Source organism: Leucoraja erinacea, chromosome 9 (genome assembly GCF_028641065.1).
Source record: "Leucoraja erinacea ecotype New England chromosome 9, Leri_hhj_1, whole genome shotgun sequence".
NCBI classification, from domain to species: Eukaryota; Metazoa; Chordata; class Chondrichthyes; order Rajiformes; family Rajidae; genus Leucoraja; species Leucoraja erinaceus.
This window is the reverse complement of record NC_073385.1, coordinates 44,300,796-44,317,623: the sequence shown is the minus strand read 5'-3', so window position 1 is coordinate 44,317,623 and position 16,828 is coordinate 44,300,796. Positions and strand designations below refer to the sequence as shown.

The window sequence follows — 16,828 nt, the reverse complement described above, 5'->3', positions numbered from 1 at the left end:
CTGCTTATCCCATCGGGACTTGTTTCCTTCCAACACCAATGTCTTTTTACCATCTAAAAGGCAGGTCATGACGGTGGTAGAGTACTCTACACATGAGACACAGTAGCACCGTAGTAGAGCTGATGCCACACAGCGCCAGAAACCCAGGTTCGTTCCTGACCTCGGGTGCTGTCTGTGTGGAGTTTGCATGTTCTCCCTGTGACCACATGGGTTTCCTCCCGGTGCTCTGGTTTCCTCCCACATCCCAAAGACGTGCAGATTTGTAGATTAATTGGACTCCCCTAGCGTGCGGGAAGTGGATGAGAAAGTAGGATAGCATAGAACTTGTGTGAACAGAGTATCGATGGTGGGCATGGACTCGATGCACCGTAGGGCCTGTTTCCATTCTGTATCGATGCGCCGTAGGGCCTGTTTCCATTCTGTATCGATGCGCCGTAGGGCCTGTTTCCATTCTGTATCGATGCGCCGTAGGGCCTGTTTCCATTCTGTATCGATGCGCCGTAGGGCCTGTTTCCATTCTGTATCTTTCCATACCTGGGTCTGTGCGTCTTCCAAATAACTCTCGGGTATCAACACTGTCGACGACAAATCAGCCATATTGATTGGAACCCCATCAATGAGCCTAAAGGGCCTGTCCCACAAGACCTAACGTGGTCGCTTGAGCCGTACGGCCTTGCGGGGCCGGTCCCACTTCGATCGCCGGAGCCGTAAGGAGTTGTGCGGAGGTGGTCCCGACATCGCGCGGGGCTCCGAAAAATTGACACTTTTCAAAAATTCCGCTCGGCAACGGCCTACCGGCACGCAGCCGCATTGAGGCCGTACGCACCGCCACGACGGGCGTACGCACTGTCTCGACGCCGTACGCAGCGTCTTGACGCTGTACGCCTGACGCGAACTTCCTGCGGACTTCGCTCGAACTTCACGTCAACTCGTACGGGATCTCTCGACCTCCGCACGGCCCCCACTTCCGGTTTGGTTGAGCTCGCCGCATGCAGTCGCTTGCTGGTGGGACAGGCCCTGTACGGGGATCACTCGACCTCCGCGCGGCCCCCGCTTCCAGTTTAGTCGTGCTCGTGGGACAGGCCCTTTAACATGCAGTTGCATGCTCGTGGGACAGGCCCTTTAACATTCACTCCCTCCATCAGTGGTACGTCATGGCAACCGAGTGCATCATGTGCAAAATGCATTGCAAGCACTCTCCTGGGCTCCTCAAACACCTACCAAATCCTAGAGCTCTACCACCAAGAAAGAGGAGCATAGTAGGTCCGTGGGAGCACCACTCCCTGCAGGTTTCCTCAAGGTCACACACCATTCTGACTGGTCCTTCAGAACTAGGACTAAACTCTGGGACTGCCAACACAACTACATGTAGGTACATCTTCACGTGAGCACTGCAGTGGTTCAAGAAGGCAGATGAAACCATTTACACCAGTAGCATGGGATTTAAATGACTGTTCTGTCATCTTTTATTCCCAACCAAAACACAGCACCTCAAGAATTCAAAAATCTTATTGTCATATGTCCCAAACAGAACAAATAAATTTCAATTTTACATAGATTATATTATTCAAAAACTAGGTTGAATAAATTCTACCCAAATATCTCTCCCATCTGTGATAAATGTCTTTCTCAAAATGCCAATATCACACATTCTTTTGTTTCATGCACAAAACTTCATACATTTTGGTGTGATATATTTGATATATTCACAAATCTATTTAAGATTAAAAAAAAAGGAACCTAATACTGAAATTATTATATTTGGAGTAATGGGAGACGGGAACAAATTAAACATACCCCAAAATTCATTCTTTAATTATGGGTTAATAACAGCAAAAAAACATACTTAAATTTTGGAAAAATTCTACTATACCAATGTTTAAAACATGGATCAGTAATATGTTGGACACAGCACACTTGGAAGAAATTAGACTCCTCCTAATAGACAAACAAGACCAATTCTTAACGAGTTGGTCTCCATTTATTGATTTCTTGGATTCATGTGGTGCAACAGTGTCATAAAAATTAAAAGTTTCAGGTATGGGTGAAAGATGATCAAGAATATAAAAAATCATCTCCTTGTGGCGATTGGATAATCTCCCTCCTGCTTTCCTCTCTTGCTTATTTATTTTCCTCACTATCTCTTTTTCCCTCCTTTTATTCACACACACTTTCCTCTATTCTTTACTATCTCTTTCTTTCTTATTTCTCTCTTTATAAAAAAAAAAGGAGTTGTACAGAGAATGTATTATGTTAACACAATTTTGGGAACCTGTAAAAAGGTACCACTGTATTGTTCTAATAAGTAATTTTTTTTTAAACAAACAAATAAATTCCTACTTACAGCAGCACAACAGTATATGTCAACACAGTACTCTCTTAAAGATAGTGGAGTCAGGGAATATGGGGAGAAGGCAGGAATGGGGTACTGATTGGGGATGATCAGCCATGATCACATTGAATGGTGGTGCTGGCTCGAAAGGCGAAATGGCGTACTCCAGCACCTATTGTCTATTATCTATAAACAATATAATAAACAAAAAAAGTAATGTGTATATATGTCTATCTTATTTTTTAATATAACTTTGTGTGTATATATACATATTATATATAGACGTACACACACATACATGCATACACATATACACAGTAAAACAAACGATAATAGTGCAAAAAGACAAAACTAATGCACCCAAATCGGTGTAGTTCAGAGTTTATTTGGAGTGTTCTTGGACTGCACTAAGTCCTTTCATCTTACTCCCTAGGGTTCTTGGTGAACCGAGGATAATGTTCACTCTTGTAGCCTGATGGTTGTTGGGAAGAAGCTGTTCCTGAACCTGGACATTACAGTTCTCAGGCTTCTGTACCTTCCTCTCGATAGCAGGAGTGAACTTAGAGCATGGCCCAGGATGTTTGGGTCCCTGATGATGCTGGCAGCCTTTTGAGGCAGCGCATCTTGTAGCACATCATACGGAGCCCAATCAAAATCTGTAGTTTGTAATGTTCAATAGCCTGATGGTTGTTGAGTAGAAGCTGTTCCTGAACCCGGACATTACAGTTTTTAGGCTCTGGAGTTTTCAGGGTCCAGACATGAAATGTCACATATCCATCTCCAGAGATGCTGCCTGACCCACTGAGTTACTCCAGCACTTTGTGCCTTTTCCAGCAGTGGGGCTGGAATGACTTAACTTCAACAACCACAACATTCACCCCCTGTAACGATGGCAGGAGTGAAATGAGAGTGTGGCAATGGTGGTGTGGGTTCTTGATGATGCCTTTTTGAGGCAATAACTCCTGTAGATCCCTTTGACATTGGGGAAGTTGGTTCCTATGAAGGACCGGGCAGTGTCCACCACCACTCTTTGGCACCTCCTTCATAGCTGGGTGTTGTCCTGCCACTGTATTTTCTGAGCTCAAGAATGACATTGAGCACCTACTTGCAGCCACCGAATGCCACCATTTTTACAACTGTAGATAGAAGTATTGGTGGCGTACTGTGGCGTGGCTTGGGTTAGCGTTGAGCCCAGACTTGTTACACTACAATCGAGGTATTGAGCATTAATTTCCACTTTGGTTTCCACCAGGCCAAATGTGGGCTCCCTCCCATTTTCCTGGTGCAGTTTAATGTCCAACCGAGGAGTCATTAATTACTGCATGTGTGAAATTAGATCCGTGATATTGAGGTATTGTTTACCACATGTGAAGAAAGTGTGAAAGGAGGGAAGGCTGTAAGTCTTTCTTCCAATTAAAGAATGCGTGTGAGGTGTTCACACTTCACACTGTTGAAATCTGAAGTGTTCAACAACATCAGATTTGCAGTGCTCCTAATTTATGTGGTTTCATGTTTACTGTACTTGTTTATCTTTGATGTTTCTGGTCAAAAATAATTGCTCTGAAAGCATTGCAATTGTAATTTTCCAAATATCTGTTAACTATAGTTAGTTAAAATATGTCTGATTCTCTGAATAGGCCAATCCGCCGTCTTGGTGCCTTGGCAGTAAACTGGAGTATGTGTGAGATGTACTTCCATGTTCTTGAATCAGAGTATTGATTGGTAGCAATGTAAAACTGCACAATGTTTAGTTTAGTTTCGAGATACAGGGCGGAATGAGGCCCTTTGGCCCATCAAGACCGCGCCGACCAGCGATCCCCACAGACTAGCACTATCCTACACAGGGCGACAGATAGCACAATGGGCTAAGAGTTCGGCTGGTGACCGGAAGGTAGCCGGTTCAAATCCCGCTTGGAGTGCATACTGTCGTTGTGTCCTTGGGCAAGACACTTCACCCACCTTTGCCTGTAATGGAATGTACGGCGGCAGGCGCGGGCACACCGCGACGCCCTGTGTCTCCCTTTCAAGGGAGATGCTAAAAATGCATTTCGTTGTCTCTGTACTGTACACTGACAATGACAATAAATTGAATCATTTTATTTCATTTCATTTCAAACAAGGGACAATTTACCAAGCCAATTAGCCTACAATCCTGTATGCCTTTGGAATGTGGGAGTACACTGAGCACGCAGGTCACGGGGAGAACAAACAAACTCCAAACAGATCAGGTTCGAACCCACGTCTCTGGCGCGGTAAGGCAGCAACACTACCATACCGGTGAAAAATTAATCTGACGAAGCTCCATCTTTGCGGTAAATAGGCACATTCTTCCAGAGATGTGCAAGCAGCTATTCACCGAGCTCCTGGCAACTCCCAACATTAACCATTCAGAAATTGAAAAGTTATGCCCCGGTCCCACTTAGGAAACCTGAACGGAAACCTCTGGTGACCTTGCGCCCCACCCAAGGTTTCCGTGAGGTTCCCGGAGGTTTTGGTCACTCTCCCTAATGGTCGAAAGTCTCGACTAAAAATAGGTTGCCGTTTTGTCGAAGCCAGTGGAGTGGGCTCGCTATTTACTTACAGGCATTCGAAGGCAATCTCCTTCGCAGACCGGCCATTTTGATTGGCTCATTGGAGTTTTCAACAAAGATCCTATAGGATATTTGGTTTTCAGGACCCAGAAGATCCGCCGGAAGGTAAAATGCCCACTAACTTTATTAAACTTCTTAAAACTGTCTCCACTCTTTCTTCCCCCCCCCCCCTTCTCTCTCCCTTCTCTCTCTCCCCATCTCTGTCCTCTCTTCTCTCCCCTTCTCTCTCCTTCTCTCTCTCTCCCCTTCTCCCCCCCTTCTCTCCCTCACTCCCGCGCTCTCTAAAGGACTTAGCGTGCTCTGTGGCAGCGGTTTACCTTCCTCTTCATCGCGCAGACAACGTTCCCCCGCTGTACCTGGCCCCCACCTTCGCGATGTGTGTGTCTGTGCGGTCGGTAGCAAAGATCCTGTAGGATCTTTGGTCAGTAGATGCAGCTAACGCTTCGGTCGAGGCTTTCCAGGCGAGTGACCAAAACCTCTGGCGACTCATGGAAACATTGGGGGGGTGGGGGTGGGCGCAAGGTCACCAGAGGTTTCCGTTCAGGTTTCCTAAGTGGGACTGGGGCATTACGCAAACGAATGTGCAAATATTGAAGCCTCAAATGGCTTAACTTTCATACAGTGTTTGACTCCTCAGGGAACATCGGCTAAGGGGCATCAAGTCATACGGCACAGAGACAGGCCCTTTGGCCCAACTTGCCCATGCCAACCAAGATGCCTCATCTTCATTAATCCCACCTGCCTGCATTTGGCCCATTTCCCTCTTAACATTTCCTAACTATGAACCTGTTCAGGTCTTTTAAATATTGTTATAGTACCTGCCTCAACTGCCTCCTCTGACAGCTGGTTCCATATTCCTACCACCCTGTGTGAAAACATTGCCCCTTAGGTTCCTATTCAATCTTTCTCCTCTCACCTTAAACCTTTGTGCTCTGAGTTGATTCGTCTACTCTGGGTAAAAGACTATGTGCATTTACCCTATATATCTTCTTGACCTTGGCCACCTCTATAAGATCACCCCTCATCCTTCTGCGCTCCAAGGAATAAGGTCCTAGCCTGCCCAGCCTCTCCCTATAGCTCAGGCCCTCAAGTCTTGGCAACATCCTTATAGACCTCCTTTGCATTCTTTCCCACTCTTCCAGTGGCAGATGTGCCAGTGACGTCCTGCTCTAGAATTCTTCGATTTTTGGTAATTAACTAACCCTTCCCCTCTCCCTTGCTCCATCTGGATGTGCAACTATTTCCTCACAATCCGGCCCTCCTCTCCACCTCCCACCTGTTTCCTTTCCTCTTGTTTGTTCAGAAAGCGAACCCAATGCCAGCATTTATTTAGAGGGCTTGTATACAAACAAAGTGAGGTCATGCTGAAGCTCTATGGTGCTGGACAGGCCGCATTTGGAATAATTTGTGAGCAATTTTGGGCACCATATCTGAGGAAAGATGTGCTGGCTCTGGAGAGGGTCCAGAGGAGGTTTACAAGAATGATCCCAGGAATTAGTATGTTAACATATGATGAATGTTTGATGGCACTGGACTTATACTCGCTGGAGTTTAGAAGAATGAGGGGGGACCTCATTGAAACGTACAGAATAATGAAAGGTTTGGATAGAATGGATGAGGAGAGGTTGTTCCCACTAGTGGGAGAGTCTAGGACTAGAGGTCATGGCCTCAGAATTAAAGGACTTTCTTTGAGGAAAGAGATGAGGAGGAATTTCTGGAAGGAGATGAGGAGAAATTTCTTTAGTCAGAGGTTTGTGAATCTGTGGAATCCGGAAAAATTCCACACGGTCACAGGGAAAATGTACAAACTCTGTATAGACAGCACCCGTTGTTAGGATCAGACCCGTGTCTCTGGCGCTGTAAGTCAGCAACTCTACCGCTACACCACCCGGCCAACTGTTCCACTGTCTTTGGGCCAAATGGGCCAAATGCAGGCAGGACTAATGTAGATGAGGCATCTTGGTTTGCATGGGCAAGTTGGGCCATAGGGCCTGTTTCTATGCCAAAATATTTATTTCCATAAATAAATAAAAACTGACTTTTGAATTTTACCTACAGTTAATCTCTGTAGCCCAAACAATGTTTGTCTTTTTCTAACACAAACCGGAGTTTTAATGTATTTTTTGTTAATGATGAGAGTAGAAATCTGTTTGACTATTATAGATATTACTGAATCATAAACAGCAATGTGATTTAAATTTATCTTTCATCCATGTTTAAATCACCTCAAAAAGCATGACCAAAGGATTATTCAATTTTTCCTTTGTGGAAAGAAAACAGCTCTTCATGCAAGAAACCACCTGTAAAGTTAATCACAGGTGTTGACTGTCTTTAAGATAAAAATTGGCAATTCCAAAAGTGACAATTACCCAAAATGAAATCTCTATTGGCTTTGAAGTCTTTTGGAAGGAAAAAATGTCAGAAGTCTCACGCCCACTTGTACAGCAAAGAAATTAAGATGATAAGAAATAATAAAAGAGGGAAGGACTTGGAAAAGAGAAGGGAGAAATCCAGTAAAGCTGCTTGTTGCAATCCCTTTACAATAGCTGAGGCAGCCAGGAGCTTACTCTGCATTGCAAGTGGATTAGTTGAAGCCAAAAATATCATGTCATGTTTGTCTAATGTTAAAATCTCATGATTGATATCCTTCTTTCATGTAAGCAGTGCCTTTAACATAGCAAAGTCCTCCTTGCTGCTTCTCAGAATCAAAACGTCGCCTGTCCACGTTCTTCAGAGATGCTGCCTGACTCGCTGAGTTACTTCAGTGCTTTGTGCCATTATTTGTAAATGGACATCTGTCCCAATAATGAAATATTTAGAAAAGTGACCAAGAGTTGGTTGTTAAAGAGGCTGTTTATAGGAATTTTGTAGAAGAGGTGAAGTGTTGGGATTAACTGTAAATCATGTAACCTATCCTAACTCAATCCATTGCTCTCCAGACCAGTCTTCCTTTCTGTTTTTGTGTAGTCCAAGCAAAACTCTGCTGATGTGATCACAGCAAATAATAAATAGTGACATTTATCCACTATGCCAATAGAATGGTGGAGAGGCCAAAAGTCCATGGTGCAAGACATGAGGGTTGGTCGGGTCATGGGTGTGAAAGAAGTTGTGCCTGTTGGGCCAGGAACAAGCAGGGTATTTAAGTAGCAAGGATAAACCCATGGAAATGCACAGCCCAGAAAGAAGCCCTTCAGTAAACTGAGTCCATGCTGACCATCAACCCTTCTATTACACCACACCTATCCGAATCTACTTTCTCACCACATTCCCATCCACTCCCCTTCAGATTCTACCACTGAGCTGTACACCAGAGGCAACTTACAGTGGCCCATTAACCAAACAATGTGCGTGACTTTGGGATGTGGGATATCACAGAGGAATAATACGACCACCATACATACAACACCGGTGGTGCTGATATATTGATATATATATTGATATATATATATATTATTGATAAGGAGATGGGAATATATGAAGTATATCTTTGTGGGCAGCAACATAGAGCACCAGAGACCCAGGTTCAAGCCTGACCATGGGTGCTGTCTGGGTGGAGTTTGCACGTTCTCCCAAAGACGGGTTGGTAGGTTAATTAGTCCTAATGTGTGTGGATCAGTGGTAGAATTTGGGGGAGTTGATGACAATTTGAGGAGAGTAAAGTAGGATTAATGTAAATGGGTAGTTGACAGTCTGCCGACTCAGTGAGCCAAAGCCCTGATTCTGTGCCATATCTCTCGGTGACTCTCTGCCTGTTTGTTATGGGTGAAGATAACACCAGCAGAGTTTTGCATGGGATACACAATAACAGAATAGAAAGCTGGCTGCTGATCCAGAGTAACCATATAACCATATAACAAATACAGCACGGAAACAGGCCATCTCGGCCCTTCTAGTCCGTGCCGAATACGTATTCTTCCCTAGTCCCATCTACCTGCACTCAGACCATAACCCTCCCCCATAACCCTCCATTCCTTTCCCGTCCATATAACTATCCAATTTATTTTTAAATTATAAAATCGAACCTGCCTCCACCACCTTCACTGGAAGCTCATTCCACACAGCTACCACTCTCTGAGTAAAGAAGTTCCCCCTCATGTTACCCCTAAACTTCTGTCCCTTAATTCTCAAGTCATGTCCTCTTGTTTGAATCTTCCCTACTCTCAGTGGGAAAAGCTTATCCACGTCAACTCTGTCTATCCCTCTCATCATTTTAAAGACCTCTATCAAGTCCCCCTAGACCTCAAATGGCAAAGTGTCGGAAGAGGTTTTTCGGTATCAGATTGATAATAAGTAGAATTCATCTACACCAAAACTGATCGATTTCTCCAGATGATATTCCCATGAGGGTGTATGTGCATGATGGAATGGCATGGAAAAGGATAGAATCACAGGCGGGGCGGCATGGTGGCGCAGTGGTAGAGCTGCTTCTTTAACAGTGCTTGGCACCCGGGTTCGATCCTGACTACGGGTGACGTCTGTACAGAGTTTGTACGTTGTCCCCGTGTTTATATGGGATTTCTCCGGGTGCTCCAATTTCTCTCCACATTCCAAAGACCTGCAGGTTTGTACGTTAATTGGCTTTGCAAAAATTGCAAATTGTCCCAAGATGAACATACAAATTTCGTACAGACAGCACCCAGCGTCAAGATTGACCTCGTGGTCTCTGGCGCTGTAAGGCTGCAACGGTGCCACTGTGCCCCCCTAATATTTACAGGAAATCTATCTCTTTATAAGGAAGCTGGCGATCCATACATTCTGTATTGTCCCGATTCACTCTATTGTGTCAGGCCACTAAACATAAAGTCAATAGTATTTCAGTTTTCAGTTGGTTCACATTATTTCCAGAAATCAGTCATTCGGTCAGGTTAAATCATATTAAAACAATAAACTATAGCTGCCTATGAAGTTCAGACATGTACTGATCATTTTTCTTTCCCCACCTTGACCAAATGAAGTCATTTGCAGTATTTCAACATCTGTATTTGCTGAGTCTGGAGTTTCAAAAGAGCATTCCTTTTGGGGATTAGTTGTTGATCCAGGAGCTCAACCAATAATGCTGGGCAGCACAGTCACATTTTTTTAAGCACAATGAAATTATTTTTATATCAAGGCTGTGAGGAAAGAACACCAGTCTTAATTTCCATGGTGGCTCTAATCCTATATAAGGATGTCGCTGAGTAAATTGACTATCTAACTGTAATTAATATCTTCATCTATGCTCAGAGATAATCCGGTGTTCCTTGAGTCATTGCAATGCTAAGTTGTGCAACTAACCTAATAGAGCACATGCACTTCATCACTCACATATAGAGATGACCTCTGTGCATTATTTTGATGGGGCTTTGTATGATGGGGCTATAGGAGGCGCTGTTTCAAATAGGCAGCCAGTGTCATCAAAGACCCACAACACCCTGGCCACTTTCTCAGGAAGCAGGTATAGGAGTCTAAAAACCATGCTGTCCAGGTTAAGGAACAACTTCTACTCAACAACCATCAGCCTATTGAACATACAAAACGCCAACTAAATGTTGAACGATGAACTGGCATGGTTGCACTAGGGCACGGGTGGGGAACCTGCGGCCTTAAGTCATGTCCTTCTAGGCCATTAAGTGCGGCATTTTTTAATGAATCCAAATTTTGTAGAACAAATCCTTTTATTTTTATTAATATGTTTTTGTTCCTCTTTTATTATTTTTATTTTAATCTTAAAATGAACGTATTTAAAATACCAAAGAGTAAAAGAAGATTCACCGAAATAATCCTCCCTGACTGACGGCCACAATTAAAACATTAGTAAGTCATGAAGGCTATTTTATTGCCACGAAGAGTTGCTCGCTTTGGGCACTCTTACGGGTAGAACACGAGGAATAGATTTCTTCAACAACTTTCAAGATAAATGTCGTGAAGTATATCTAATTGAAGTTTCTTGGATGCAGCCTTATTACATTACAGCTAACTTAATGTGGCATTCCAACATGAAAAGATTCCCCACCCCTGCACTAGGGACTGTGGGCTTTGTTTTGTTTTGCATAATATTGCTTTTTCATTTATTGAACTTTATTTATTTGATTATTACGTTGTCTATTATGCTATTGTGCTAATCAGGCTATTGAACACTACAAACTCCAACTAAACTCCGAACTATGAACTGCCTGGGTTGCACTAGGGACTGTGGGCTTTGTTTCATTTTACACTATATTGGGCTTTTCATTTATTGAACATTTTTTTTGTTTTTGGTTTATCTATTGAGTACTGTGTTTATAAACCTGTTGTGCTTGTGCTGCATGTAAGAATGTCATTGTTCCACTTTGGGACATATAACAATTAAACATTCTTGACTCTTGCTTACAAAACTATTGTGCTGCCGCAAGTAAGAATTTTAATGTTCTGTTTTGGTGCATGTGACAATTAAACATTCTTGATTCCTGTGGCATCACAGTGCTGCATTGACTCTAGAGATACAGCGTGGAAACAGGCCCTTCGGCCCACGGAGTCCATGCCAACCAGTGTTCACCCCGTACACATGCACTATCCTACACACTAGGGACAATTCACAATTTACGGGACCCCATTAACCTACAAACTTGTGCATCTTTGGAGTGTGAGAGGAAGCCACAGCACCCGGAGAAAACCCACGGGGTCACAGGAAGAATGCACATACTCTGTACAGACAGCACCCGTGGTCAGGATCAAACCCGCGTCTCTGGCGCTGTAAGGCAGCAACTCAACCGTTGCGTCACTGTGCCACCTCCACTGGGCCGACTTCATCTGCATTAAGTTTGTGCTATTTATATTCTCTTTCCTCATCTAACAGATTTTCTACATTCTAACCACCGCCCACTGGATACGATGTCTCTGAAATGGGTGGCCCCATCATTGTAGCAATGGAACACTGGCATAACCAACAATATATTATAAGCCATTATGGAATAAAAACAAAAAGTGACCTTTTTAAAATAACCTGCATAAATCATTGCTGCCAAGAAGCAAAACTTAATTACATTTATAATATAATTTTTAAATACCCCATGGAGACAAGTGCATAATTGAAAGTTTAATAATTTAAGCATTCAAGCCCCAAAAGATTTGTATTAATCTGCTAGTTTTAGTTAATTAATTAGCTTGCAAATCCACAGTAGAAGGCAAAATTCCAAATGTGCCCCCTGGCCAGAAGTAACATGATGAGTAAAATGAAGGCTTCCACGCAGTATCTTCTTACTGAACATACAGTGCTACCAGCTGTGCAATGACAAATAAGAGAACATGTCACCAAATGTGAAAGAGGAGCTGTTTTTTTGCAGCATTACCAACTGATTTATCCAATTATTTCAGATACCATTACCCTAAGGTTATTATTCAGCTGAAGTCTTCCTTTGTTCTTGGTGTTCAGATCAACTTGACATATCTCCCCAGTAAAAATGTAAAGAGAGAGCACTATCTCAGACAGGAGTCCAGGACTAAATGCATTCGGCATGTATGTAAAGTTATTGTAATACACCACACAATTAGGGGTGGTACAGTGGCGCAGCAGTAGAGCTGGTGCTGCCTTCCAGAGTCAAAGACTTGGCTTCGTTCCTGACTAAGGGTGCTGTTTGTACAGAGTTTGTACATTCTCCCTATGACCTCATGGGTTTTTTCCAGGTGCTCTGGTTTCCTCCCATTCTCCAAAGACGTACAGGTTTGTAGCTCAATTGGCTTCTGTAAATAGTAAATTGGCCCTAGAGTGTCGGATAGTGCTACTGTACGGGTGATCGCTGGTTGGTATGGACTTGGTGGGCCGAAGGGCATGTTTCCATGCTGCATCTCTACATTCTAAAGTCTAATTCAGACAAAATTTTACTTCATGACCGTGAAAGGCTCAGTATTTAAATTCCACCTTCACTTTTTTTTTTCTAACATCAAAATTTCAGTAAATGTTCTAGGTATGCGGAACGCAGATAAAGTTGACATTCCAAACTTCACATTCCTTATCTTGGGCCTTTCTAGTTCCTTTTTGCTCACGAGGACAGTTTGAAAGTAAGGATCATTCTCACTTACTCTAGGCAAGGACATCTTTCCTGAGAACTGCATTTCTTCTGCAAAAACCTTCCAAAAAAACTAGTTCACATTTGAATCATACACACTAGTATGTTATGCCATGAGCAAATTGAGGACACTACGAACTGATCAGGTTATGCCACTAAAATCAACCCCCCCCCCACTTCCCGGAACCCCAGAAGCGAGCTAATGTTGGGATTGTTTGGTATTGTAGCCAAGGTACTTGAGACTATTAGTTTTGTGCTAATGAATGTTAATCATGCTTCAAACCTATCTGAAGGCAGCCAGCAAGGACACTGTTAAATGTCTTTATTATTACAATGAAAGTTTGCTTAAGGTCAACATTTCTGTTAAGATAAGAATCTTGGATATATGCAGCTTTTAAATATCTATAGTAAACAATTATGCCCTGACAATACGTTTGTATGATTCATACATTATAAATGATCCGTTTGTGCCAGAAGCACAAAACAATTAATATTAAAGCTGCATTCTCATAGCTTTGTGTACATAATAATCATTGTATTACAAGTAGTGCAATCTTGTCATTTTTCTGCTGTTGGATTTAGCTGTTTACAGAATTATGCAGTTTATATGCTATAATTTTGCATTATAGTCCTATGTTTATTGTTGATATTCAAAACAAATTTTCAGGAGAGGAACCATGGCTACGTGCTTTTAATCGAAGTTCTTAGGAAAGAAAAGTAGCAACTAATTAATGATCACTCGCTAGAAGGCAAACCATGCATTAAAAACAATCAGTCTTGGGTCATTCACCGTAGGTCTTTAGTTTGGCATCAATGAAGCCAAAGCTATTGTCTTTCTAATGCGTCCAATTAGTGGCCATATGCTTTGACAGTAAGGAGATGTGAATATTCCACAATCTGCTAGGGAACAAGAGACATCAATAAGTTCTGAATAATCATATAGGGCCTGGTCAATGGGTTAAGTGCTCCACTGACCATAGGGCACATCTTTTGGGACATCACTTCTTACCCTAATACCAGGAATCCAATCCCACTGGGACCCCTCTTCACAGCACAAGCCATGTATGGAATTTATACTCCGAGGGATAGTCCTTGGGTACTTCAGATGTTTGATGTGAGGTTTGTGAAACCCAGCTTGCCATATGCCGCTAACAAAGTACAACGTGGCTTCGCAGACTGAATATATTTTCTTTCGTGGCAGCAGCTGAGACAAAGAGCTTTCTTCTTCGATTGAGTTCTTTCTCACCCTGTTGAAAGTTAATGAAATCAGTGTTTTCAGGGAGCAGGATTTTTTTTAACTGTATATGTTCCCTATCTATGTAATATTTAAAATGGTTATTATTTGCATCAATTCATGAAGGAGTGTAATTAGTTATTAAAAGGTATGCTTTTATCTTTGTTATTTTTAGATTTGGCAAGATCTCTAGAAGACTTACTCGGCTCTAAAAATCCGCTGCTTATTTTGGTGCCTGCAGCAGACTTGCCCGACCTGGAAATACTGCATGTCGCTTGTTGGCTGACCAACTGAGGAAGACTGACAGGCTGGAGAATGATGGTTTAGTAGCTACTGTAAATCCATTTCCTCCCTTTTCATAAAAGGAAACAAAAAGCAAATCCCCACCTGTGTTTATCGTAGCAGTTCCAAGATACCAAAGAAAGAATTGCGAATAACACCGCTGTCTAAATAATCGCAAAGGATTTCTTGTTGGCTGCCAAGTTTAGTATTATATTTATTGGCAGCTGATAAAAGCACACAGAGAAAAGGTGTTGCATATTCCAGCCTCTGCTATTGAATTTAGTCTATAAACTCAGTCAAGTGAAAATCAAATCAGTTTTTAGAATCTGCATAAACTATTATGGTACCCGCTTTCTTGTATTAAAGTTACGATGGACAAAATCAGAAAGTCATTTTAAGGTTATAACCATTGTTCATTGAAACATTATTGTACTAACAATTAACAGAGGCTGAATTACAAACAGGGCAGTGGAGTGGTTCAGAAATTAAGTCTTGATTCCCAACTGCAACTCTCAACCTTGCTCACTTTCCCCTTATGGTTGACTTCAGGAAGCAAAACAGTGCACATACCCCAGTTTGCATTGGTGGTGCAGAAGTAGATTTGGTTGAAAATGTCTAATTCCTTGGAGTAAATATCACCAAGAACTTTTCCTGGGCCACCCATATTGGGGCAACGGCCAGGAAAACACATCAACGTCTCTACTTTCTTAGACGGCTTAGGAAGTTCAGCTTGTCCGCAACAAATCTCACTAACTTCCACAAATGCACCGTGGAAAGCAACTTATCAGGATGCATCACAGCTTGATTTGGGAACAGCTACATCCAGGAACGCAAATAATTGCAGAGAATTGTGGACGCAGCCCACACCATCATGCAAACCAGCCTCCCTTCCTTTGACTCTATTTATACCTTACACTGCCTCGGCAATGCCAGCAGCATAATCAAGGACGAGTCGCACCCTAGCCACTCCCTCTTCACCCCTCTCCCATCAGGTAAAAGATATAGAAGTGTGAAAACACACACCTCCATATGCAGGGACAGTTTCTTTCCAGCTGTTATCGGGCAACTGAACCATCCTACCACTACTAGAGAGCAGTGCTGAACTAATATCTACCTCATTGGAGTCTCTCAGACTAATTTTGATCATACTTTACTGGCTTTATCTTGCACTGAATCGCTATTCATATTATTCCCTTCATCATGGATTGTCTTTCCGCTGACTGGTTAGCACGAAACAAAAGCTTTTCACTGTAGCTCAGTACGCGTGACGATAAAATAATTAAACAAAACTAATCGTATTGTAAAAATGACTTTCTGATATTGTCCATGATAACTTTAATAAAATAATGCATGTACCATAATAGTTTATGCACAGATTCTAAAAACTGATTTGATTTTCACTTGACTGAGTTTATAGACTAAATTCAATAGCAGATGCTGGAATATGCAACACCTTTGCTCTCTGCTCTTTTATCAGCTGCCAATAAAATATAATAGTAATCTTGAATGTTCTGTTGCATTGCACACCATGTCACAATGGCCATTCCTCTTCGGGAAGCTTTGACAGAATGTGCCAACTATGAAGCCAGTGTTGTCAATGTTAAACATCTTCCTACTGTGTTTGCCAGGTAGCTGTGGAAAATAGAGAAATAAATACACAAATTGCTGGAGTAACTCAACAGACCAGGCAACATCTCAGGAGAACATGGACGGATGACGTTTTGGGTCGGGATCCTTCTCCAGACGCAGGCTCACTTTCTGTGGTCGTTAAGCCATGGCAGCAATCATCCCGCCCAGGGTCAGCCCTGAAGTGCGACCATCTTATAGCTACTGGATAAATTTACGGTGTCATTGGAGATTAATACCTGAAACACTGAGCCCAGCGCCACATAAATAGAGACATGTTGCAAATAATGACCTTTGTTCTTTCCTTCAATTCAGTATTTGTATAAAATAGCAAGGTACTTACCGATTAAAGCTCCTTCTCCCTGGTGAGTCATTTTGATCTGGGACTTGAAAGTGTTATGAAGTATGCTTTAGAGCCTGTTTGGGATGAGATTCATTTCCACAAGCTTTATACGCGGTGCAATAAATTTGCACAAGTTACCGCACAGGTTGGGCAACCTGATACTGAGGTAACTGAAGACATCTCTGATAAAGATGAATTATTGATGTTCTTCTTTTGAGTGTGAAATACCGATAAGATTGTTCTTTAAAACAATAAGAAAACAGCTGACATTCACTGTCATCATTAAAAATGTTCGAAATTGCAGAAGTTATGACACAACACCACAGAGCTATGTTCAATTGAAGGCAATAATGAGTCATTTTGTAAGCCAACAACACATGAAAGCTGCTAACTTGT

The 16,828-nt window shown here is 42.4% G+C and overlaps 1 protein-coding gene across 3 annotated transcripts in view; it reads left to right on the top strand.

The window, feature by feature from the left end:
• The window catches only part of dph6 (diphthamine biosynthesis 6), a 264,965-nt gene extending 248,494 nt beyond the window's left edge, over positions 1-16,471 (top strand). For all 3 annotated transcript variants that reach the window (XM_055640695.1, XM_055640694.1, XM_055640696.1), the window contains 2 exons: positions 14,357-14,516; positions 16,092-16,471. In XM_055640695.1, the coding sequence (XP_055496670.1) occupies positions 14,357-14,475 (119 nt within the window). In that variant the 3' untranslated portion in view covers positions 14,476-14,516; positions 16,092-16,471. The remainder of the gene's footprint in view (positions 1-14,356; positions 14,517-16,091) is intronic.
• The last annotated feature ends 357 nt before the right edge of the window (positions 16,472-16,828 follow it).